Source organism: Lactuca sativa, chromosome 6 (genome assembly GCF_002870075.4).
Source record: "Lactuca sativa cultivar Salinas chromosome 6, Lsat_Salinas_v11, whole genome shotgun sequence".
Taxonomy (NCBI): Eukaryota; Viridiplantae; Streptophyta; class Magnoliopsida; order Asterales; family Asteraceae; genus Lactuca; species Lactuca sativa.
The window spans coordinates 48836889-48861339 of NC_056628.2; the positions used below are offsets into that span (position 1 = coordinate 48836889).

At 35.4% G+C, this 24451-nt stretch overlaps 1 protein-coding gene across 3 annotated transcripts; it reads left to right on the forward strand.

Moving 5' to 3' along the window:
- The first annotated feature begins 1510 nt into the window (after positions 1-1510).
- LOC111897408 (protein virilizer homolog) lies at positions 1511-12091 on the forward strand. 3 transcript variants are annotated; one of them, XM_023893367.3, is made up of 27 exons: positions 1511-1760; positions 2537-2685; positions 2970-3058; positions 3171-3294; positions 3366-4001; positions 4103-4468; positions 4540-4629; positions 4711-4893; positions 4955-5096; positions 5186-5364; positions 5465-5550; positions 5642-5690; positions 5815-5881; positions 5970-6472; positions 6547-6646; positions 6722-6923; positions 7011-7227; positions 7303-7518; positions 7605-7814; positions 7896-8011; positions 8097-8166; positions 8287-8603; positions 8677-8809; positions 8888-10042; positions 10684-11208; positions 11718-11789; positions 11877-12091. In XM_023893367.3, the coding sequence occupies exons 2-27, from the start codon at positions 2611-2613 to the stop codon at positions 11892-11894; spliced, it is 5940 nt and encodes a 1979-aa protein (XP_023749135.1). In that variant the 5' UTR covers positions 1511-1760; positions 2537-2610; the 3' UTR covers positions 11895-12091. The 3 variants fall into 3 exon arrangements, with proteins under 3 accessions (XP_023749135.1, XP_023749137.1, XP_023749136.1); XM_023893369.3 differs by having other exon boundaries at positions 10687-11208; XM_023893368.3 differs by having other exon boundaries at positions 2580-2685.
- Positions 12092-24451: the final 12360 nt, after the last annotated feature.

Sequence of the window (24451 nt, forward strand, 5' to 3'; positions counted from 1 at the left end):
AAAAGGAAAATTTTGGGCTTTTTCCATTAAGCCCAAAACTTGAGTTAGTTTGGGTATGTTTTAAACCTAAAAGAATGTGGTAGGATTTTTACATTTTTGTTGGACTAGTTTAGGTTATTCATGGATCAAAGCTTTTAATTCATTTCATTCTAGGCCCAACATGGCCCAAAATGTTGAAATAAATTAATGTGGGTCCAATTAGAGCCCAATTAGGGTTCTAAGCTCATGATAGTCAAATTGGAAGCTTATTGGTCCATTTGGATCCAATAAGGGAGTTCTAGTCCAAGGTGGACCTAAACAAGAACTTCTAGGGTTTCCAATTGTTTGATGACTATTTGTAGTACTTGTATGATGTATTTGATTGAAGTTTTTGATGTCATAATCGTGGGTGTCAAACATGTTCTTAAGTTTTTGGTCCACATTAACTTGAGTGTATAGATTACATGACACAAAATTTCTAGTTGTGACAATAAATATCGGGAAAACCTCAGAAATATCTAACATATTTTCATTAAATGCTTAAGAAAAACTATTATATTATTTTTAGCCCACTAAAACCCTTATATTTTTGGAAATTCTTATTTAAGGTTTTCTGGCCTCAGAAAAACCTAATATATTTTCATGAAATGATTAAAAAAACCACTATATTATTTTTTAGTGCATTTAAACACACACACACACACATATATATATATATTAATCTAATGAATTGTAACAATCAAAACAATCGATTACCAAACATTTTCAGCTATCTACAATATACCGAGTTCGATGCATTAAATGATACATTTTAAAATTTTAAAAAATATAAGGGTTATTACGTACACATAAATAATATAGTGTTTTTTTTAAGAATTTAAAGTTGGGTTTTATAAGGTTTTCCCATAAATATTTAGACATCGTTTGATATGCATCTTTCCAGGTGTTTATCTTTCTGGCTGAATGGACCGGAAAAACTGTTTGATTTGCACACAAAAGAGTCTTTCCGGTAAGATATGTCTTTTCCAGAAAGCCCCAAAATCATATCTTTTTGACTAAATGAGCTGAATATTATTCTAATATATAATATTTATGTATTAATAAATATTATTTTATTGGATTATTAAGTTCTTTTAAATAATTTTTTTTTAAATTTCCTTTTTATGATTAATTATTTTTATTGGATTATTATAAATTCATATATATTATTTATAATATATAATATTTATATATTAATAAATGTTATTTTATTGGATTATTAATTTCTTTTAGTTAATTTTTTTAATTCATTTTTATTGGATTAATTATTATTTTTGGACAACACCACCACCATCCTAATTTATTTTAAAAAATTTTATCCATCACACCACTATCGGACATAAACCATGTAATTTTTCATCATTTAACACAGTTAATCAGATATACAATCGAAAAACATGATTTTTTTTCCGATCCGACTCATAACATACTTAATATACAACATACAACACTTTCCCCAGAGAGTATTTATGGACTTTAGTTAATATATTAAAATAAAAAGGAAGCACCCTCAACGTTGGTCTAATATCGCCGGTGCCCTAGTCCCCCGCTCGGATTCGAAGATCAGACTTACCAAATTACAGAAAGAAAATGGGGAAAATGTCATAAGCCAAACGGAGTTAGGGCAGTTCTAATCGAGTGTGAGCGCGCCACATTCACTCGACCTCCTTCTATATCTCCCAATTAAAACCATCTCCCTTTTTTACTTCACTAATTTTGAATCGCTAAAGAACGAAGAACAGGTACTGTTTTTTTTTTTTTTTTTTCCTTTTCTTTTCTGTATCCAGTTCGATTGCTATGTGTGTTTGTGATTGTTTTCTTGTAGTTTAACGTGCTCAGTTGACATCATTCTACGTATAATTCTTAGTTACCTTGCCACTCGTTTGTATCCCTATTCAATCCGGGGTTTTAGAATCCCTGTCTTTGAGTTATCTTGAACTGAAAGTAGTTGGTTTCTACTGGAAGAATCAAGTTTGGTGGTGAATTAGCTGCCTTAACTTGAATGATCATGGCTTTAGCAGATCTCCATGCAGTTTTTCTTTGTCATTCTTGTTTTTAGATATTGTTTTTATGTTTGGTGCCAAACCTCGAGAACAATTTTCCGAATTTGATATCAACATTGTTCTGTAGGTGGTGGTTGTAGTCTTTAATGCTACCAGCACTTATTTTTGAAAACTTTAGAATCCTGATTAATTTGGAATTCAAGAAGGAAGTTATTGACATCCAAACTTTGACTTAGATTTCTTTTTATGAGGAGAGATCTTTATTTTACATGTAATGTAACTAATATAGTGGTAACATGATTATAGTTTGGTGTTAACAATTAACATATTGTACACATACAAATCTTCAAGATCAAAGGACAACCACCCCTGAAACTGTTCAAGATCACCTTATTTCCATAGAAGTTAGTTGCATGTTTGCTTTTGGAGTTACTATTAGATGACTGCATAACTATTTGAACTTACAAGAATAGAGTATGGATGAAATTGTTACTGTTTTTGTCAATGTTATACAGGTCACCTGAGTATTGCAAGTTAGTATAATCAAATCTTTTTCAGTGGGAGAAGGACCTTCATGCAATAATAACCAATGGGTCGTCCAGAACCTTCTGTGTTGTTTGCACAGACATTTGCTCATGCATACCTTGATGAATATGTTGATGAGGTATGAGCCTTGTTCTACTTATTCCTACATATATTTCACATGCAAACAGTTGTCATTTTTCAAATTGCTTCGAGTTTAAGTTCTTTGCTTTATCATGGCTATCTTTATGTAAGTTATTTAACCTCAAAGATTTAATCTAATACGAGTATATGAAATAAAAAGTAGCCTCAAGTTTTCTTTCAGTATGGATTTAAAGCTTCCCTCAGCAGCCAATAACAAAACTATTTTGAATTGGCATGTTCATAGTAATTTAGTGACCAATATCTTGCTATATTTTTTTGCAGGTTATATTTTCTGAACCTGTTATTGTCAGTGCTTGTGAGTTTCTCGAGCAGAGCTCATCATCATCATCACCTGCAGTAACACTTATGGGGTACACTATCCAACATATATGACCTATTTTTTTTACATTAAATCTCCAGAATAGCCTAAGCTTCAGTGTTATGTTTCAGTAAATCCCTTATGCCATTTTCTCTTGTGTATAGGGCCACTTCACCTCCTTCATTTGCTTTAGAGGTTTTTGTTCATTGTGAAGGGGAGTCAAGGTTTAGGCGACTTTGTCAGCCTTTTTTGTATTCTCCTTCCTCTTCAAATGTCCTTGAAGTTGAGGTACTTATAAAAATTCTTCTGACAATGATATTGATACTCTTTCTATATTCTAATACATTTATCATTTTCAGGCACTTGTAACAAGTCATTTGGTTGTAAGGGGAAGTTATCGCAGCCTTAGTTTGGTTATATATGGAAACACAGGGGAAGATCTTGGTCAATTCAACTTAGAAGTTGACTTAGACACCTCTTTGACCAATACTGTGTCGATTGTAGAGGGTGACCTTGAAGACCTTCCTCCTGCTCTAAATCCTGCCAAGTCCGCCATTGAAGAACCCATATCTTCTCTCAAGTCATTGACTTTTAAACCTATTGCATCAGATATATCAGTCGACATGAAGCAGTTTCTACAACTATCTTTCAAGATTTTAGAGATTCCAAATACCAGAGAAGATGCTTTAAATACAGTTTTTAATTCTCTTGTGTCTGCAGCAGTAATGTATTCAACTCAAACCTTGCAATTAGCATCCACAAGTCAACTTAGAGAGGTTGACCATGAAGAATCTTCATTTGACTTTAGTCAAGCCAGAAAAGATCTCCTTGATATATGTCATACCCTTCTGACAACCTCATCAGTGTCACCTGAAAATTTGACACTTGAATCCGAGGGCGATTTGGTAACTTCTAAACAGTTGGTGGATACTTTAAGGCAACATTTTCTCATTTTCACTGATTCTGAAAGTCTCATACGTTCTCAGCTTCCACAGGTTATTTGCTCTCTTTCTCTCTGTTAGTTAAATTTGATGATGACTATTGACTCAACTTGTACTAATTACTAAACTGACCCTATGAGACTTTGTTTTCTTAGAGCAAGCTGCTCATGGTGTGGTTGAGTGCTGCACTTCTCTTATGTTCTTCTAAAGAGAGTTGCTTCAACTTTGTTAATGGAGGCTGCATGAAGCAACTGTGTGACATTTTTTCAAAAAACGTGCATTCTAGTGGTATCACATTAATGCTTCTTGGAGTTATAGAACAAGCTACTCGGTATTCTATTGGGTGTGAAGGGTTTCTAAATTGGTGGCCTCGTGAAGATGATAAGATGCCAGCTGGCACCAGTGAAGGGTATAATCAATTACTTAAATTGTTGATGCAAAAACAACGCCATGACATTGCTTCTCTTGCCACCTACATTCTCCATCGTATCAGGGCCTATGAAGTTGCTTCTAGATATGAGGTAGTTATTTTATTTATTGTTTTTTCTTTTAATCTTTTGTTGGTTATTTACCTTTTTGGACATGCTTACAGTTTGCTGTACTACATGTGCTTGGAGTTAATGTTATGTCAGTTAAAATGGACATGCTTGCAAGTGCTAAACTCCAACTCAAAAAACTTTTGGTGAGTTATAAGTTCTTTTGTCTTCTTCTATTATAGTTCTTGTTTATTTTTTTTTATGTTTCTGACTAATTGTTTATGCAGAAATTGATAAATTCCAGCTCACTAGTTGAAGATCCTTCTCCAGTTGCAATCACAAGCAGATCACTTGTTCTTGGTGAAACTGATGGTTTGTTGTCATACAAAGCTACAAGCAAGCTGATTACTTCATCAAATTGTCGATTTATTAACTGGGATATTGACTCACATCTGCTTTTTCTTCTTAAGGTATGTTTTTTTAATTGTTTGTTTCAAGATATTCATTATTTAATTTAATTTTGCCATACAGGAAAGGGGTTTTCTTCCTCTCTCTGCTGCACTTTTATCATCTTCTACACTGCGTTCTGAAGTGGGGCATGCTATGGAATTATTTATGGATATCACATCATACATTGAATCCATAATTCTTTCACTTGTTTTTTGTCGCTCAGGTTTCTTACATGATGCTGTTATTACTATTTTGACCTCCGTTTTTCCTCCCCTTAGTGTTTATATTCTCTTTGTTTTGTTACTTGACCAGGGTTAATGTTCCTTCTGCTTGACCCTGAGCTCTCAACTACGGTTATTCTTGCCCTAAAAGGATCTGATTCAAAGATTCAAGAGTCTATTCCTCTTCGTTATGCATCTGTTTTAATATCCAAAGGCTTTTTTTGTCGTCCACGTGAAATTGGAGTAGTTTTGAAGACACATCTGAGAGTGGTTAGTATGACACATTAGTTTGAAAAACAAGTTCTTTTTGTTTTATTTGTTCTAATTCCTTCCCTTTTCCCATTTTCTCCTTTTTCCACTTCTTATTCAGATGAATGTAATAGATCGTCTGATTACATCAGAGCCACATTCTGAAGAACTTTTATGGGGCTTATGGGAGCTTTGCTGTGTTTCCAGGTGTGATATATTAATTATTAAATCTCTTTAAGTGATATTAAACTCCCCAAAAAATTTCTAGTGGTTAATGCTTTTGTAAAATAATTTTCAGGTCTGATTGTGGACGCCAGGCTTTGTTGGCCATAGGACATTTTCCAGAGGTGGGCCCATTATGAAATCTATAGTTCCTTTGTTGAAAACTAAATATTTATTAAGGTTGTTTTTTGTTTCATGTATCCCTATTTATTATTCTCCTTACCATTTTTTTTTGTTTTTTGTTTTCAGGTTGTTTCAGTTTTGATTGCTGCGTTACATTCTGTCAAAGAACTAGAACCAGTCTCTGTAAACAGTGGTAATTCCTATTTTGCCCTTCTAGAAGTTCTCCTTTCACTTGTTTTCTAATTCTCAATACTAAATATCAACACCTTTACATCAATTAGGGACTTCACCTTCACCATTAAATCTTGCCATCTTTCACTCTGCTGTTGAGATCTTTGAAGTCATGGTTGTTGACACCACATCATCATCTCTAACCTCATGGATTTCACACGCCAAAGAGCTTCACAAAGCCTTACATTCATCCTCACCTGGATCCAACAGAAAAGACGCCCCCACAAGACTTTTGGAATTAATCGATGCTGCTGTAGTCTACCATAAAAATGGAGCTATTGGCCTTTTAAGATACTCTGCTGTTTTAGCTTCTGGTGGAGATGCACACATGGCATCCACAAACATTCTAGCATGTGATGAAAATCATGAAATGGATGTTGACAACGTTGTTGGTGTTGGCGATGCTTCCGGAACCTCTGATGGAAATGTAATCGATTCTCTCTTAGGGAAACCAATCACTGAGTCAAGATTTTTAGGCTTTACTCTTCGTGACTCCTCTGTTGCTCAACTCACAACTGCTTTCCGTATTTTAGCCTTCATTTCCGAAAATTCAGTAAGTAATTCTTTTTTTTTTTAATCTTTTTTTTTTCTTTGAAGTTAACTAACAAATGTTTTGATTGGTTTAAGGTTGTTGCTGGTGCTTTGTACGATGAAGGAGCTGTGATGGTTGTTCATGCAGTTCTTATTGATTGTAAACTAATGCTTGAGAAATCCTCAAACAACTATGGTTAGTATTTTACCCTTGTTTATACACATAATTAATTGCAATATATTTACAGTTTTTTTTATTCACTTTGAGCAGATTACCTTGTTGATGAGGGAACAGAGTGCAATCCTACTTCAGACATATTGCTTGAAAGAAACCGTGAACAGAATGTAGTTGATCTTTTAGTTCCTTGTTTGTCACTACTGATTAACTTGTTGCACAAGTTAAAGGACACAAAAGAGCAACACAGAAACAAAAAACTCATGAAGGCTCTTTTACATTTGCATCGAGAACTCAGGTAGTAGTTTATACTTTATCATGTTCAGTATTACTTATTAAAAAATTATGTTCTCTTTCTTATATATTTATAATTTATGTTTTGCAGCCCAAAATTAGCTGCGTGTGTAGTTGATTTATCTTACCCATATCCCAATTTTGCCCTTGGATTCGAAGCTGTTTGCCATCTTCTTGTATCTGCACTTGCTTGTTGGCCTGTATATGGTTGGACTCCTACTCTTTTTCATTTTCTTCTTGATAGTCTACACGCCACGTCATTGCTAGCAATGGGCCCCAAAGAAACTTGTAGTTTGCTTTTCCTTTTGGTAAGTTGTCAATTTTTACTTTTTTCTTTTTCGTTATAAAAGTAATAATATCTTTTCTTTTTTATATTTTGCTAGAATGATTTCTTACCTGATGAAGGCGTCTCACTTTGGAAAAACGGAATGCCAATGTTGAGTGCTTTTCGCCAGCTGGCAGTTGCAACACTGTTGGGCCCCGAAAAGGAGAGAGAAATCAACTGGTACTTACAGCCTGGACATAAGGAGAAGCTGATTGGACAGTTGACACCAATTCTTCACAAGATTTCAGAGATTGTTTTACATTGTGCTATTAGTGTAAGTAAAATTACTCCCTATCATATTAATTTCTTCTTTTTTTTTTTTTTTTTTTTTTTTCACTTTAGGATTTTCTTAACAAACAGGCATTGGTTGTTATACAAGACATGTTGAGGATTTTTATTGTACGCGTGGCATGTGTACATGCTGACAGTGCAGCCATACTTTTGAGGCCTATGATACTTTATATAGATGAGTGGCTTTCAGATCCATCTGCTTTAACTGATACAGATGCATATAAGCTTCAAAGATTGCTTGATTTTCTTGCTAGCTTACTTGAACATCCACGTGCCAAGGTATTCTTTTATTTTATTTATGAAGTTGCTTAAAAGTTAATATTTGTTTATTTTTAATGATTTATACTTTTTTTTTGACAGCCAATACTGTTGAGTGAAGGGGCTGTTCAGATGTTATCTAAAGTTCTTAATACTTCACACAAGCTTAGTTGGTGCATCCCTGCGTGTAGGTCGATTTCTCTGCTATCTGATTCTAGGTGAGTTTTTTTTTTTTTTTTTTTTTTTAAATATTTTTCTTAACTATATCTATTAAGAATAATCTTTGAATTTTTTTTGTTTTAGGAACAATGCAAAGATATTGACAGCAGAGGATTGTTCATTGCTTTTATTCAATCTTTTCAGGCTTGCCAAGGTAGTTTATTACTGCACAATGCTACTTTTTCTCAGTTTGGGCAAATTGCAGGAAATAACAACGTACTTTACTCTTTTTATATTTTCAATTTCATTTGATCTAATGATCTTTTTTTTCCAGTTTCTTCCTGTTGGAAAAGAGTTAGTTGCGTGTCTATTAGCCTTCAAAGATTTAGGTTCCTCATCAGAAGGGCAAAATGGTCTTTTCTCAATTTTCTCACAAGTTCAATCCTTGTATGAAGAATCCGAACACGAAAACAGCCCATTAATTGATGGAAAGTTTGATCTCATTGAATTAAACAAAACTCCTCCTTTGCTATTTTGCTTGAGAACTTTATTAAACTCCATTGAAACAGAAGATATTCCATCAGCATCCTTGATAGAAGCCATTGAAGCTCTTTCATCAGGAGCTTTAAACTTTTGCATGGATAAAAAAAGGTCGGTTTCCTTTCAACAAATTTATCAAATATTTAATCCTCCATTTTAATTTTTAACACCTCCTTTTACACAGCTTGAACCTCAAAATGGTTAATCCAGTAAAATACCTGTTTGGACTTCCTTGTGGTATAAGTAATGCAAACAACTCTTCAGAGGAAAACATCAAATACATCCTTAAGTTGACATCTTTCGCATCTTCTCCTCAGGTATGTATTCTAGCACTTTCCATTTATAGAAACTGCATAAATATAAGAAGTCAATGTTTTGTTACCCATGAAATGCAGGTTAATGAATATGCAGAATCGTTATCACGTTTACTGCAAACGCCTAACGAATCATTGAAGCCAGATGTTATTTCCAGTGTTGTCGAGGAGTCATTATTCCCAAAACGCCCCTCGAAGATACAAAAAATTTCAAATTTCACCCTCGACAGGTCCGAACATTACAATTTAAACATATACGGGGACAAATTCACATGGGAATGCCCCGAAAATCTACGCGATAAAACGGGTCAATCTCTGAGAAGAAAACTCACTCCTTTAGAAGGAACAAACAGGCGTCCTAGGGTCGAAAATGCCCCTGCTGAAAACACAAACCAAAGTCCGTTTTCTAGAGGTCCAGGAGGACAATTCACTACCCCTGTGGGTCCCACACGTAGGGACACGTTTAGGCTCCGAAAGCCCAACACTAGCAGACCTCCTTCTATGCATGTAGATGACTATGTAGCTAGAGAGAGAAACGATGGGACTACTACTAGCTCTAATGTGATTTCAGTTCCGAGGGTGGGATCCAGTAGTGGCAGACCACCGTCTATCCATGTGGATGAGTTCATGGCACGTGAAAGAGAACGCCAGAATCCCATGATGGGAGTAGTGAAAAACACAACCCCTTCGGAAAGCGAAACAAATTCAGAAAAAATGAATAAATCAAAACAGATTAAACCGGATTTAGATGACGATCTTCAGGGAGTTAATATAGTCTTTGGTGGAGAGGAATCGGAATCGGATTCAGATGACAGGTTGCCGTTTCCACAACCGGATGATAATTTACAGCAACCGGAATCCGTGATTCCGGAGCAGAATTCTCCTCGTTCGATTGTTGAAGAGACGGAAAGTGATGCCAATGAAAGCAGCAGACATTTTGATGAGAAAAGTCAAAGTGATTTTTCATCGAGGATATCGGTTTCGCGTCCTGAAATGTCGTTGACACGCGAACCGAGTATTTCTTCGGAGAAGAAACCGTATTTTGACCTTCCGGAAGATTCTAGAAACGCTCAAATGACATCTAAAACTTCCGGGTTCTCATCCGTGTCTAATTTTAAAAACCCTAATTTGTATTATGACCAAAAATTTCCGTTAGCTCAACCGCCTCTTCCTCCAATGCCGCCACCACCTACCGTCATGGCTGATGCTCAGCCTCCAATGCCGCCAGGGTTTCATGTAAGAAAAATTTGTTACTAGATATTCTGATTTTCTTTAGTTGCTAAGCTAACTCTTTTTGAGTAAATTTGTATATTTGCTCATTTTTGGTCCCAAAATGTTTTCTCTTGCAATTTTGATAATTTATTTTAGGGTTTTGTAATAATGTTTTTGCTTTCCAAGAAAATGACTATTTGTGGGACCAAAATTGCAAAAGTCAGCTCTACGCAGGGACCAAAAATAGTCATTTTACTTGGAAAAGGGACCAAATTAGTTAGAGCCATAAATGTGGACCAAAATTGCAAGAAAAAACATTTTGGGACCAAAATTGCAAAAATCACTATACATATACTCTTTTTTATATTATCGAGTAAATTATACTTTTGGTCCCAAAAAACTTCTCTTGAAATATTCATCATTTATTTGAGGTTTTTGTAACGTTTTATCCCTTGTTCCATGAAAATGACTAATTTTGGGACCAAAATTGCAAAAATCAACCATACTAAGTGGGACCAAAAAATAGTCATTTGCGACTAAATTTTTTACAAGAATCTCAAATGAGGACCAGAATTGCTAGAAAACATTTGGGGACTAAAATTGCAAAATTCAACTATACTCGAGAACCAAAATTGTAAATTGTAACTTATTTCATATTCTTTTAGCAGGTACACTCTGAATACGCAAGGACGTCCGGCGGGCCCATGAGGTCACAACCACCTCTTCCGCCGACCCCACCGCCTTACACTGCCGCCTCCTCTTTATCCTCTTTATCATCTTACCCTCCACCACCATTGATGCCGCCAATGATTTACAACAGACCTTCGATTCCTTACAATATGTATGGAACTAATCCAACCCAACAAAATCAAGGTGAAAACCAATTCACACAGTTGCAGCCATTACAGCCACCGCAACTCTCCCGCCCTCCTCAGCCACAGCCGCCACCTCAGCATCTTAGGCCACCGGGTCCCGCTTTGACACAGTCGGATCATGTTCAAATGCAGATGGGTCAACCGAGTCATGTCTATTATCAAACCATGCAACAAGGGCATAATAGTAATAATCTTCTTCAACAACACACTCAGTTGGATCCTCAACCACAAGGGCATAATAGTAATCTTCTTCAGCAACAAGATGCTAGTTCCTTGTCTCTCCAGCATATTTTCAGTTCCCCTCAAGCCATTCAGGTATTCCATTTTTTTATAGTAAGTTACATTTTTAGTCCCCGAGTATTATAGCTGATTTTTGCAATTTTGGTCCTTATTCCAATATTTTTGTGACCAAAATTGCAAAAGTTAACCATACTTGGGGACCAAAAGAAGTCATTTATTTGAAACAAGAACCAAAAATGCTAGAAGAACCTCAATGAAGGACCAAAGTTGCAAAAGAAAACTTTTTGAGACCAAAGTTGCAACAAATAGATATATATTCAGGGAACAAAGATGTAATTTACTCACTTTTTAAACTATTTCTTGTTTCTTAGAGTAAATTACTCTAAGAAATCTAGTCATTTAACTTAAAACAGGGACGAAAAGCGTTACAAAAACCTCAAATAAGGAGAACAAAATTGCAAAATACAACTTTTTGAGACCAAAACATGAAAAATTCAGCTATATCTAGGGACCAAAAATGTAACTTTCATAAAAAAAAATATTCGGTATTTGTCTAATGGAACACTATGTTTTGTTATTTGTAGGATCTGTTAGGTGATCGTGAAAAACTTGTTCAGCTTCTAGAACAACACCCAAAGTTGATGCAAATGCTTCAGGTTTGATATTTTCCTTACTCTATTATTATTAATTCCAATTTTTTTGAAGAGTCAGAAATGATATTTTGATTTTTTGTTTATATGCAGGATAAATTACATGGTTGACATTTTTCAAAAGAGAAAAAGTGCTTGGAATCAATCACTTGGGTGTTTTTATTTCAATTTTTTGTTCTCTAGAATTATGAGTTTGCGTTCTTATGAGCTTCATGTTCCGGTGGTGTATACAGAGTCATATACTATTGTTGTAAATTAATTTTTACAGCATGAAATTGTAATTAACAGCTAACCCTTTCATTTTTATCCTTTTTACTTTCTTCACATAAGTAAATCATATAATTAGTTTTGGTCCTTGAGCAAAATTCTCTTGATTCAAAAGAATAAAGTATATACTTTTGTGTGACAACGTAATTAAAATTCAGGATTAAGTTGTAAGGATTTGCAACATGTCATTTGCAAAAATGCAACCCTCATCATTATTCATGGTGGGTCAGGCACGAATATCAAGTTGGCCAACATTCTTATTTCTTATCTTCATATCTTCACATGTCAACTAGTGGATATGTTTAAGATACGTATGAGTTGGTTCAACAACTAGTTTGTCACATTATAATGGCCCAACAAGTCAATGTTGTAAGCATTGCCATTGATCTTTAAACTACAAAAAAGTTGATCAACCTTTGGTGGGAGCTTGATAAAGTTTATCTCTTCCTCAAAGCATTCATGATTAACGCCTTAGAGTGTGTTTGGTTGAGGAAAATTGTTTTTTCTAAAAAAATGTTTTTAGAAAATAGGTTAACTTTTCATTTTTAGTTCTCAAAGAAAATTTTAGAAAAGACGATTGGTTGGAACCTGTGAAGTTTTATTTTCCATCTTAGAAATTTTTTTAAAAACTGTAAAAATCATTTTTCTAATTTACATACAATTTGAAAAAATGAAAAATTTTATTTTCTTAGAAAACTTTAAAAACTGAACGAATCAAATGCGTTTTTAAAATTTTCGTTTTTCTAGAAAAAATTTCCTAAAAAACAGGAAAATTTTTCACAACGAAACGCACCTGTAAGATGCGTTTGATTGTGGAAAACTGTTTTCATTTTCTAAGAAAATGTTTTCAGAAAATAGATTTGAGTTTTTATTTTCATTTTTCAATGAAAATTTTAGAAAACGCGTTTGGCTGGAATTCGTGGAGATTTTATTTTTTTCATCTTAGAAATTTGAAAAACTGTAAAAATCACTATTCTAATTTACATACAATTGGGAAAACTGTAAATTTTCATTTTTCTTAGAAAAATTGGAAAACTGAACGGATCAAACACGTTTTCAAAATTTCCGTTTTTCTAGAATTTTTTTGCTAGAAAATGGAAAATTTTTCCACAACCAAACGCACTCCTTGTCTCTCGGAGAATATCTTTCATCCATCTTGATTCCTTCTCTTGAAATACATACCCAAAGAAAGTAAGTTCACGAACCAGAAAATGATACATCTTACCATTCATATAACTTTCGTTCTCGAAAAACTATTTAAACTTGGTGAAGATAAGAAAGATGTTCCTCAATAGTTTTACTATAAATCAAAATTTACAACCATTTACAACCAAACCAGACATAATTCACCAAATCATTAGTTCAGTCATTCATACGATTTGCTTTGATATCAAATGATGACCAAACAATCTGATTGTATGTCCATTTACAACCAAAACAGACACAAAGAAAAATATAAGACAAACCCAATACACTTTTATTAATAAAATTAAACCCCCAAATAACATAGAAAAACAAAATACTTTTAGGAGAATAAAATAAACTTCTTTCCATAATCCTAGCAAGTCGAAATTGATTATAATGACTCTACCCAATTATCTAAATAAAATATAAATACGAAATATCATAAATTACGAATGAATGTATTTTAAGCCATAAACAATCCCAAATGGCTAAAACACCACAATGAGTTTTGCTAATTGACGCGTTTCCCATAAATTACGAGAATTTCGTCTAATTCTAAGACTATAAATTAGTTTGGTAACTTTGACAAAGATGTCATCGAGCTTCCATTTATGTTAATGCATTTAATTTAACTTTGGGAAATTTTGTATGGTGGAATGCTTTGAATTGTTCATTTTTATTAATATGTAGGTCTATTTGAAGATATAGCCGAAATCAAAATGACTAGGGGATGTTCTGGTCAAAATTTCATGCAAAACAAAAAAAGATCAGAGAAGATATGAAGAAAACATTCCAAGAGATATATACATTTGTGTAGTCAAAGATAGAAAAATTTGAAGCTGTGATGTGTAAAATCAAATATAGAAAAATTTGGAGCTGTAAATGGGTCGATGAGTAGAAATTTGTAACGTACTTTGGCAGTATTCAAGTGAATGCAAAATCATTTGAAGAGCACCATAATTCATAGTGCAATTTACATGGGTCGTGTTTTAATCAGAGTAATTACAATTAGGTTTCATGATTTCGCTTGGAAACATCGTCTTAGAAAATCATTTGGAAACATTATCTTGTCATTTGTAAACCAAATTTACATTCTAATTTCTGTTTTAGACTTGCAATCGTTTTTAGCTATTTTAGGCTAAAAACCTAATTATGGTTTTGTTGTAATCGTATTTTGAATTAACACGTAAACAAAATAATCGTATTTCGAATTAACACGTAAGTAAAGTAGCCAGCTCATCTAGTTGCCTCGCTCAAAATGGTGTAATTGACATGTAATTTGAAACTTTAAGGACTAATTGCATAAAAAAAACCTTAGTGACCAATTCGGATCAAAGCCAAAATTTTGTTGTGCTACATTGTTATTTTTCTTTATTACATGTTTTACACCTTATTTTCAAAAGGAAAAAGTGCTACTTGGAAATCTTTTTCTCTCCAAAAGTATGAGTTGTGTGTTTTATGTGGTGTATAGTTAAGTATTTCTTTGAAACCCTTTCTGTAAATATGTAATTAAGTCCCATCTACATTTTATCTATGCCATCAATTTCTTGAAAACTTTAGTTAAATAATTTGTTATAGGTTGATTAAACCTATTTCTTTATATGATTGATCCGTCAACGATTATTGATAAGCTTCTAGCAAAAGAAGACACGTTAAACTAAATCAAATTATAAATATAATAAAAAAATTATCAAATTTAACCTTATGATTATGACTTTAATCTGGAAATTTGAAAAGTGTTGTCATAGGGATGGGCGGAATCTTGAGTACACATATTTTGCATTAAATTAATCAAGTTCACATTTGTCAAAACTTCAATAAGAAATTTGTAATTATTGAAATAATCCACTTCTTTTAGATTCTAATTTGAAAGTTTGAATCAGGAAAATACTTTAATGAGAAAAACGTTTTAGAGCAAAATGCAAACATGGAATAAAAAAAACAAAACAAAAAACTAAAGCATAACAATTTGTTGGTCATAATTAATCAATTGTATAATTAATAGTCAAGTAAGTTGATCATCGTGCACATATTTTATTTCTTGAATACTCATTCTAGTAATCACTACATAACTTTAATAGATTAACAATCTATAGATCAACATTTACAGAGAGATAGTATTAAAGGTGTATATTGATTACTTTGAATACGTATATAGTAGTGACATATATAGACAGAGTAAACTAACATACATGAGCTAATCTAGGAATGATTATAGGTAAATTACAACTGGTATTGACTAATATTTACACATAAATAATCTAAATATATAAAAGATTTAATGATATATTAGCTCTTAATACGCCCCTCCAAGATGAATGATCCATCAGAGACTCCAATCTTGGAATGTAAACGTTGAAAGGGACCACATGTAAGAGGTTTGATCCAGGCATCATCCAACTGATCAAAATAGTTGATGTGGTGAACTAGCAAGGATCCATCCATGACTTTTTCCCAAACAAAATGGTAATCTAGTGCAACATGCTTCATGCGGGAGTGATAAACTAGGTTAGCACATGAGTATGTATCTCTTGTATTGTCACATTATAAGATAGGAGGTTGCGAGGAGTGGATCCCCAAATCGAGCAAAAGGTTTTGAACCCATGCCACTTCAGGTACTGCATTAGCCAAGGCTTTATATTCTGCTTCAGTGGACAATCTAGAAACCGACTTTTGACGAGCTGACCGCCATGAGATAATGTTGGAGGCAAGATATAACAGGTACGTGGTGGTGAAGCAATCTACACATCTAATTCCTCCCCAGTCAGAGTCAGAGAAGGCTTTGAGACCCATGGATGACCCATGACGACGGAGAAAGAGATCATGATGGATTGTGCCTTCTAAATATATGATAATTCTTTTTAACGAATGTCAATGAATTTTCAAGGGAGAGTGCATGAACTGTGATAGCTTATTGACAGAAAAAGAGATATTTGTTCTTGTGAATGCAAAGTACTGAAGGGAGCCCACTAACTTCCGATAGGGTGTTGGATCAATGCTTGAGGATATGTCTTGGTATTTGAGAGTAACTGAAGAGTTTAACAAGGTTGCTACCTCCTTTTCTCCATCCATGTGAAAATGTTCCAAAATATCCTGAATATGTCAATGTTGAGAGAGAAAGAGACCATTGGGTGTGGGTATGACTTCAACACCAAGGAAGTGGTGAAGAGAACCAAGATCTTTGATGGAAAAACGTTTGGCTAAGCTGGAAATAAAATCATCTAGGAAGGAGTTATTGATGCCAGTGATAACTAAATCATCAATATATACAAGGAGATAACTAAGTGTGCCGTTGTGGTTGTAGATAAAGAGAGATAGATCAACCCTAGATTTACAAAAACTAACATAACGAAGGAATGCAGTGAGCTCAATGTACCATGTTTGTGAGGCTTGTTTAAGGCCATAAAGAGATATTTTTTAGTTTGCAAATATGAGAGGGAAATTAAGGATGAACAAATCCTAAGGGTTAAGTAATAACGACTTCCTCATGAAGTGTGCCATGTAAAAAGTCATTGTTAACATCCATTTGTCGGAGTGGCCAATGGTGAGAAAGGGCTATGGAAAGGAATGGACGAATAGTGTCTGGTTTGTTGACAAGGATGAAGGTGTCACAGTAGTCCTTACCATATTGTTGAAGAAACCCTTTGGCAACCAAGTGGGATTTGTATTTTAAGATGGAACCATCTGGGTTGTGTTTGATTCGAAAGATGCATTTGCACCAAATTGGAGAATGAGAGGCTTCAAGAACTAGTACCCATGTACCATTTTGGATCAAGACATTGAATTCTTGATCAATGGCATGATGCAATTGTGGATCTTTAAGAGCTTGAGTATGAGTAGTAGGTTCATCAGTAGTTGGAATTGGGTGTAGTGTGGCTGAATTGACAAAGGATGGGTTGGAATATTTTGGATTTTGTTTGTGAATGCCGGGTAGAGTAGGTTGTGGAGGATAGGGAGTGGGGCTTTTGTGAGGATTTGAGATAGCAGAGAAGTCTGAGCTGGGTGAAGAGGAAGTAGGTAATGAGGGTGAGGTATCGGGTGTAAAGCAGGGGATAGTTTTGTTGAGAGAAATATTTAGAGGAATGATGGATGTGTAGGTTTCTATGACAGGAGGAGGAGGAGTGGGTGATGTAGGAGGGGTGGTTGATGTTTTTTATTCAGTTGTAGGTGTGGTGGGTGGAGTGAGAAAATGATCAGGTGTAGGAAGAGGTTCTTCAGATGGGACTTGAGTGGAAGGAAATTGATCAGTGAGGAACTCGACATGACGAGAGTGATACAAATGAAATGTTTTAAGGTGAAGAGGTGTAGCCAAGAAATATACATGGAGCTGATAAAGGTTTTAATTTGGATGATGTATACGGATGAAGCCATGTGTAGCACAAACATCCAAAGGGTACGTTTGAGTTTGGAGCAGTTTGGGGTTTTCTTAAAGAGGCACTTATATGGAGATTTATTGTTTGAAATAGAAGTTGCAAGTCTATTTATTGCTAGATTAGGTGTCTAAGCCCATAATTATTTTGGTATGTACTTGACCCGATTGTGAGCATGGTCCTTTTGGGTTGCCTTCACCATAGCAACTGATAGGATGAATTAAGGAGAAAAAGGATTAATTATGATTTATTAATATATTATATGAATAATATATTAAAAGAGAAATCATATTATTAAATTAATATTGGTCAAGAATTAATAAGAATTAATTTTGTGGCTAAAAGAGATTAATTAAATAAAGGGGACTGATATTGTAATTATAAGATAGCTGCATATATGAGATAATGGACTCCATAGAAGTTGGAGTGGACGAAATCTATGGGGAAACCATTAGAATTCGTCCAAGGCTTCTAAGGAGGGAGTCTATGGGCTGCTTAAGGCCTAAGCAGTCGGATTAGGGTTTCCTGGTTGAAAACCCTAATAGCCTAAGTATAAAAGAAACCCTTGGCAAGCCAAAAATGCCCCTAACCTTCTAAGAGAAATCCTAGGACGTTTTTGGTGCCTCCTCCCTCTCTCCTTGTTCATCCTGTTGCATATGGTGTTTGTGACTCCATTAGAGGTGCAACATTTGAGGCACTAGGCTTTTAGAAGTCAATTACAAGAAGGATTCAGATTGTTATTGCAACATAACAATTAAGGTAAGATCTAAACTCTATTCTTTTGTCAATTTCGATTATTGTATGCTAGAATTAGGGTTGATAAGCTTTGGATGATTATTGCATGTTCATTAGACAAACTAGATCCAAAGCTTTAGGGTTTGCATGTTGTGACATCCCTAAAATCTCGGCCAGAAAAGACCGGTTTCATTTATGTTTTTTAAACATTTTCAGAGTAAATTCTTTTGATTTAAAAGAGTTGCGGAATTTGTTCCCAAAAACAAAACATGATAAAATAGATTTTTATCAAAACATTTCATAAAGAAATATAATTTCATTTCATAATAAAAAATCGGGATGTCATGTTCCGATACAGACCATAAAGCATAAACGATAACATTACAAGTCATTCAACAAATATATACATATACAGACTTGTAAACAAAACAATTTGATGATTCATCCATCTTATGCCCTTGCGCCACTTCCTGTAATACAAATAAACTGAGTGGGTCAGGCTTGGGAGCCTGGTAAGCATATAGGGTTTTCAACCCACAATAAATAATTATATTTACTTTTACCAACCAACAATAACCTGATTACCCATTCCCGTTATCCTCACTTTACGTCCCTAAAACAACATCTATCTCAAGGGACCTAATCTAGGATTTTCATCGGGACAGACATTACAGTAGAGGGGCTTCCTCGACAATAAGTGTCCTAAAGGCAACCATGTGGGGGAGAGTACACCGGTGAAAACATCGTTCACAATACCTACAGGTTATAAGCCTGCTAGCGTTCAACAGGACTGTCTAGAAAGAGTCTGTGGTCGTTATCCATACTCTGCTGAATAACTAGATCAACAACAACAACATCAAGGCCTCTCATCTGTTTATCACACATCAACTATCTACCCATGTTCTACCCAACATATTAGTAGATAAAAAAATATATTTTTATACATAGTTTAAAACCTGTATAACATTCTCATTCAATACATATTTCAAACAACAGATGAGACACATACACATAACACGTATTTCATAGAGAATAAATCGTATCTATGAGATAGAAGAAAGTGAATATATGTAGCACCTGGTTCCTGGTGCGTATGACCTATCTAAGTAATTTACATTTTTAGCCCTGGACTCAGCGAGTTGTAGTCCCGACTCGCCGAGTAGAGCCGGGACATTTGAACACGTTTAAGTAGGCGACTCGGCGAGTCCATATTCTGGACTCGGCGAGTCCCTGCTGTCTGGATGAAACCCTAATTTCAAGGGTTTGCACCGTATTTAAACCAACCTTATGCGCCCCACGCCCGACCCCTTCACCCTCAGAGCTCTCTATATCGTCCCAACCCCGTTTCTTGTGAGATTGAAGTGTTTTGGTGTGATTTCTTGAAGATTTTGAGAGAAAAAGGAGGGTAGATCAAGAGGAGAAGAAGGAGGCCATATATCTTGGTGTTATTCAGAGATTTCTTGAGGTATAACTCAGTTTCCTTCTGTTTTTATGCTAAGAATCCCTTAGAGCACCCTTAAAGTCCTTCTTGAGCCATTTTCCAAGCTTGTTTATGGAATAGGGATGGTAATGAGTTGATTAACCTCTAGATCTAGGCATGTTTGAGCTCCAGAAGCTCAGATCCATGGCCTTTAAGGAAGTAAATGGCCTGAATGTCCTAGATCTACCATTTTAGTCTTTATTAAGCCTCAAATCCCCATCCTATGCATGTATACACGTAAAGTTGGAAACTTTACGTGTAAAACCTACCCTAAGAGCCCAGATCTATGTATGGCATGAGCTGGATTCAAGAAAAATCGAGTATGTAGTAATTGCATGTGAACGACTCGGCGAGTCGTTCATCGGACTCGGCGAGTCAAGTCGTGAGTCCCCGAGTTTTCCCCCTTTTTGTGTTTGCTGAGTAGAGTCGTGAGTCAGGTGGGGGGGGGGGGGACTCAGTGAGTCGGAAGCCAGACTCACCCATGGAGGGACTCGGCGAGTCGATGCCCAAACTCGGCGAGTCCAAGGCCATCTTCTTACCTCAAGAACAGAATCGGCGAGTTGTTCATACAACTCGGCGAGTCTCAGCATGGGGTGTTCATCGGATGAAGATGAACTCGACGAGTTGTTCATGCAACTCAGTGAGTAGGATGAAGGACCTTTGGACCTCAGTTTAGAAGGAGAACTCGTCGAGTCAATGCCTAACTCGAAGAGTAGTGGCGGGATTAAGGACAATCGAATGGGTAGAGACTCGACGAGTTGGAAAGCCAACTCGGCGAGTCGGGTCAACTAGAAGTCGACTTTGACTTGGACTTTGACCTGGTCAAGGGTAAAATGGTCATTTTACCCTAGGTTCAGCTAGCAGTGTTTGACTGAACGTCTTGTGGGAACTACAGCCGGAGGACTTTCGGAACAGCAGCAACAATAGTAGACAGTCAATTCCCGCTCGAATCAGCAGCTACTTTGAGGTGAGTTACCTTCTAGTAGTGGTGGGTCTACGGCCACAATGCCGACCCACCAGTAGGAGTTATATGTTAGATGATTGTCTTTGTGATATCATCTAGGTTTGCTACGACCTGATATGTTATGTGCTGGCATGATATGTTATATGTGATAGTAGTAGAGTTCGATCGTTAGGACCGAAGGGTAGGTCATACATCCCAGCTATGTCTGACAGTATGTGATGATATGTTTGTATGCTGGCCTGATATGATATACACGTGGTAGTGGCAGTAGGGGGTGAAATAGTCCCCGAGGATCGGTTGTTAGGACCGATGGGTAGTCAGCAGCCCAGAATGGCTTGACACGGGTATGACGGCACCCCAGAATGGCCGCACCGGGTAGTCAGGCACCCCAGAATAGCCTGGCAGTATGTTATGTTGCGTGATCGCATGGTATGTGGTACGATGGGGGAACTCACTAAGCTTTGTGCTTACAGTTTACAGTTTTGGTTTCAGGTACCTCTTCATCGAAGGGGAAGGAGCTGGCGCGGTAGTGGCACATCATACACACACTGTTTTCCGCATTCATGGGATTGTCCTGGGATTTATACTCTGACATTTTGATTGATCACATGTTTGGTTTTTAGACTAGTCTATGTTTGTGAAATGGTTTGATCAGACAATGTTTATTTGCAAATGATTTTACTGAATACTGATTGAAAAATGAAACTTTTTTTGGACGTGAAAAATGGGTTGTTACAATATACATTCACACATATAACGACAAAATATACACATAACACGTATTTCGTATAAAATACTTCGTAATTATGCGTTAGAAGAAAGTGACTACACACTCACCTGATCAGAAGATGATCGGACAACACTACGACTTGTAGAAGTAGTATTCTTCGGTAGATCTGGAAGATCTTTACAAAAACCGGGCTCCTCGCGGGCAGAGCTTCGGCTCGGGAATCTCACTTCTCGGGATCTTCGGGACTTCGGAACTTGCTTCAGGACTCGGGAATGATACCGGGGCTTCGGGATATAATTGGCACACAAACCAAGGCAAAAACTAGAGAGAAAGAAAGAAAAATGGCTGATCTCAGTTTCTATTTATAGGGTGCTGGGTCTGGGATTACGCTGGGCGTAACTCCAAGTACGCTGGGCGTAACCTTAGTTACGCTGGGCGTACTTTGACGTCACTACATGCGTCACTCAACAACACTCGAGTATTGGTCAGGCAAGTTGCACTCATCCGAGTATGCTGGGCGTACTCAAATTACGCTCGGCGTAATTTGACGTGTCAAACTTCTAAATTGCGTAACTTTCGCATACGAGCTCTGTTTTCAACGTTCTTTATATCCACGCATAGGTCAGACCATACTCTACAACTTTCATTTAGACTCCATCGGCTAATTTTGATTTTATTTTTATTATTTATTTTTAGTAGGCCGGGACAGGAAAACTTCATTATAAAATCATAACTTCTTCATATGACATCCGTTTTCGTCTGTCTTTTCACCAATGCACTAATATCAATGAGATCTTCGATTCTCATTTAGATAGTTTTGGCTAAAACTTGCTCAATCTTAATTCGAACTTTTGGGCTGTCTACTGCTAAGCTGAAACTTCGAAAAATCATAACTTCCTCATACGAAGTCAGATTAAGGTGTTCTTTTTATGCACGATCTCGGTTTAACATTATCTACGTCTTTCGTGTTGATCACTAAGGCTAAATATCACTCCTTCGTAAATTCACTATTTACGTCACGCTGTGCCACACCGGTTTCGTCGTGAAACTTCGACATGTCATAACTTCTTCGTTATAACTCGGATTTCAGCATTCTTTATATTTACGCAAACCTCGTCTCAACCACTACATCTTCGTGCATCGATATCAGGTTTATATAACATTTCATTTTTTACGCTTATTTTTATTCTTGATTAAATCAAATCACATAATTAAGCATATAAGTATAAAACACATAATTCGTAAATAATACATTCTTATTATTTCAAATAGGTTACAAAGGTTAACCTAGATTATTACATTGCTAAAAATGGCAAGCCTAGAAACACGTGCGTTACACATGTACACCATAGGATTGATGTAGTGCTCATAACCCATCAGTGGTATTAGACCCTAGACTGTTTGTTTGATGTATTTGATGATTTACATAATCGTTCAAGCTAAAAATCACGAAAAACTGCATTCTGGAGCCTGAACTCGCCGAGTTCATAGGTGAACTCGCCGAGTTCATTGGGAATTCGACGAGTCCATCCCTGACTCGATGAGTTTGTAGGTCTGATTGCTGTTTCTGCGGGATTTTGACCTGTTTTGGCTGTCGATAATTACCATAAATGTTTTTTATTGACAAAATCCGATTTCTATTAATTTGGAGTGATTATTCTTACCAAAATAGAAGATAATTGTCAATTAGTTAGATAATCATTGCCTTATATGACAAACTTGATTTATTTGAATTATTTGATTGGATTATCTTGCCATAAAGTTGAATTAGGTCAAATTTAGATAATTATCAATTATTTGATTAATCAAGAGTATTTGTAATTTGATCTATATATTTTTGAAAAGTTTCAAAATTGCCCTCTAGTTTTGAAATTTAAAATTTTGATTAAAAGTTTTAATATTAAAATGTTAAATTTTAAAACCCTAGTTTTTTTGAAAAGTTCAAATTACACCTTTATGGGTTTATTAAATTTATTAAGTGTATAATTAAAAGAGAGTTAATAAATCCATAATGATATGATTTATATTTAATTAGATTAAAATGTATAATTTATTAAATTAAACCACCTAGTATTTTAAAACTGTAAAATACACCCTTATACTATATATAAAATTAAAAGTCTAATATTATATATGTATAAGTAAAATGTCAGTCTTACCGTTAGCAGACCTCATTCACGAAGCTAGTCTATAAGGGGTGTTTAAGGAAGCGGCTTGTAAAATGACCGCCATTGCGTATCCACTCTTACCCACCGCACTCTTGACTTGTGGAGGGTCGTTAGCCGAACGGATAGGATAGAACACAACATTCCATTATAAGTATAACGAAATACGAAGTAACTAAATATTTTATAAATTCCCAAATCTTAGTTACTTTAGGAAAATTGTGGAGTTGGTGTTATTCCTTGAAATTACACTTTGTATCCTTGCTAAGATGTTAGTGGAGCGTGTGTGGTTAACTGACACACTCATTGGGCTCTAAGCAAAGGTGGCAAAGGGTGACTTGATGTTTGTCATAGATCAATGGAGCGTATGTGGTTAACCGACATGTCAATTAGGTGACTGTAACATTGTGGGCACCATGTATATTTGCATGGTTATCCACAACTTGTTTGTGATCCTCGGCATCCCAGTCTCAAATGAAGGGCACACTCGAGATTTAAACATGCCATTGAAAAGTTTAATGAATATCAAAAGATCAAGGAGTTTCAATTCATTTAAAACTTAATTTTTAATTTTCATTTTTCATGGTGGAAATTGGTAAATCGTCATTTACCTACCTTCAAATATTCTGCAATTTGGATTACGGCATCCCATATTTGTTCGTGCCAACAGACTTTGAGGATGAAGTCTAATTCAAGTGGAGGAGATTTGTAACACTCAGATTCAAGTATATTACCTTTTATTCCTTGGGATGATAGTTTTTTTGCGAAAAGT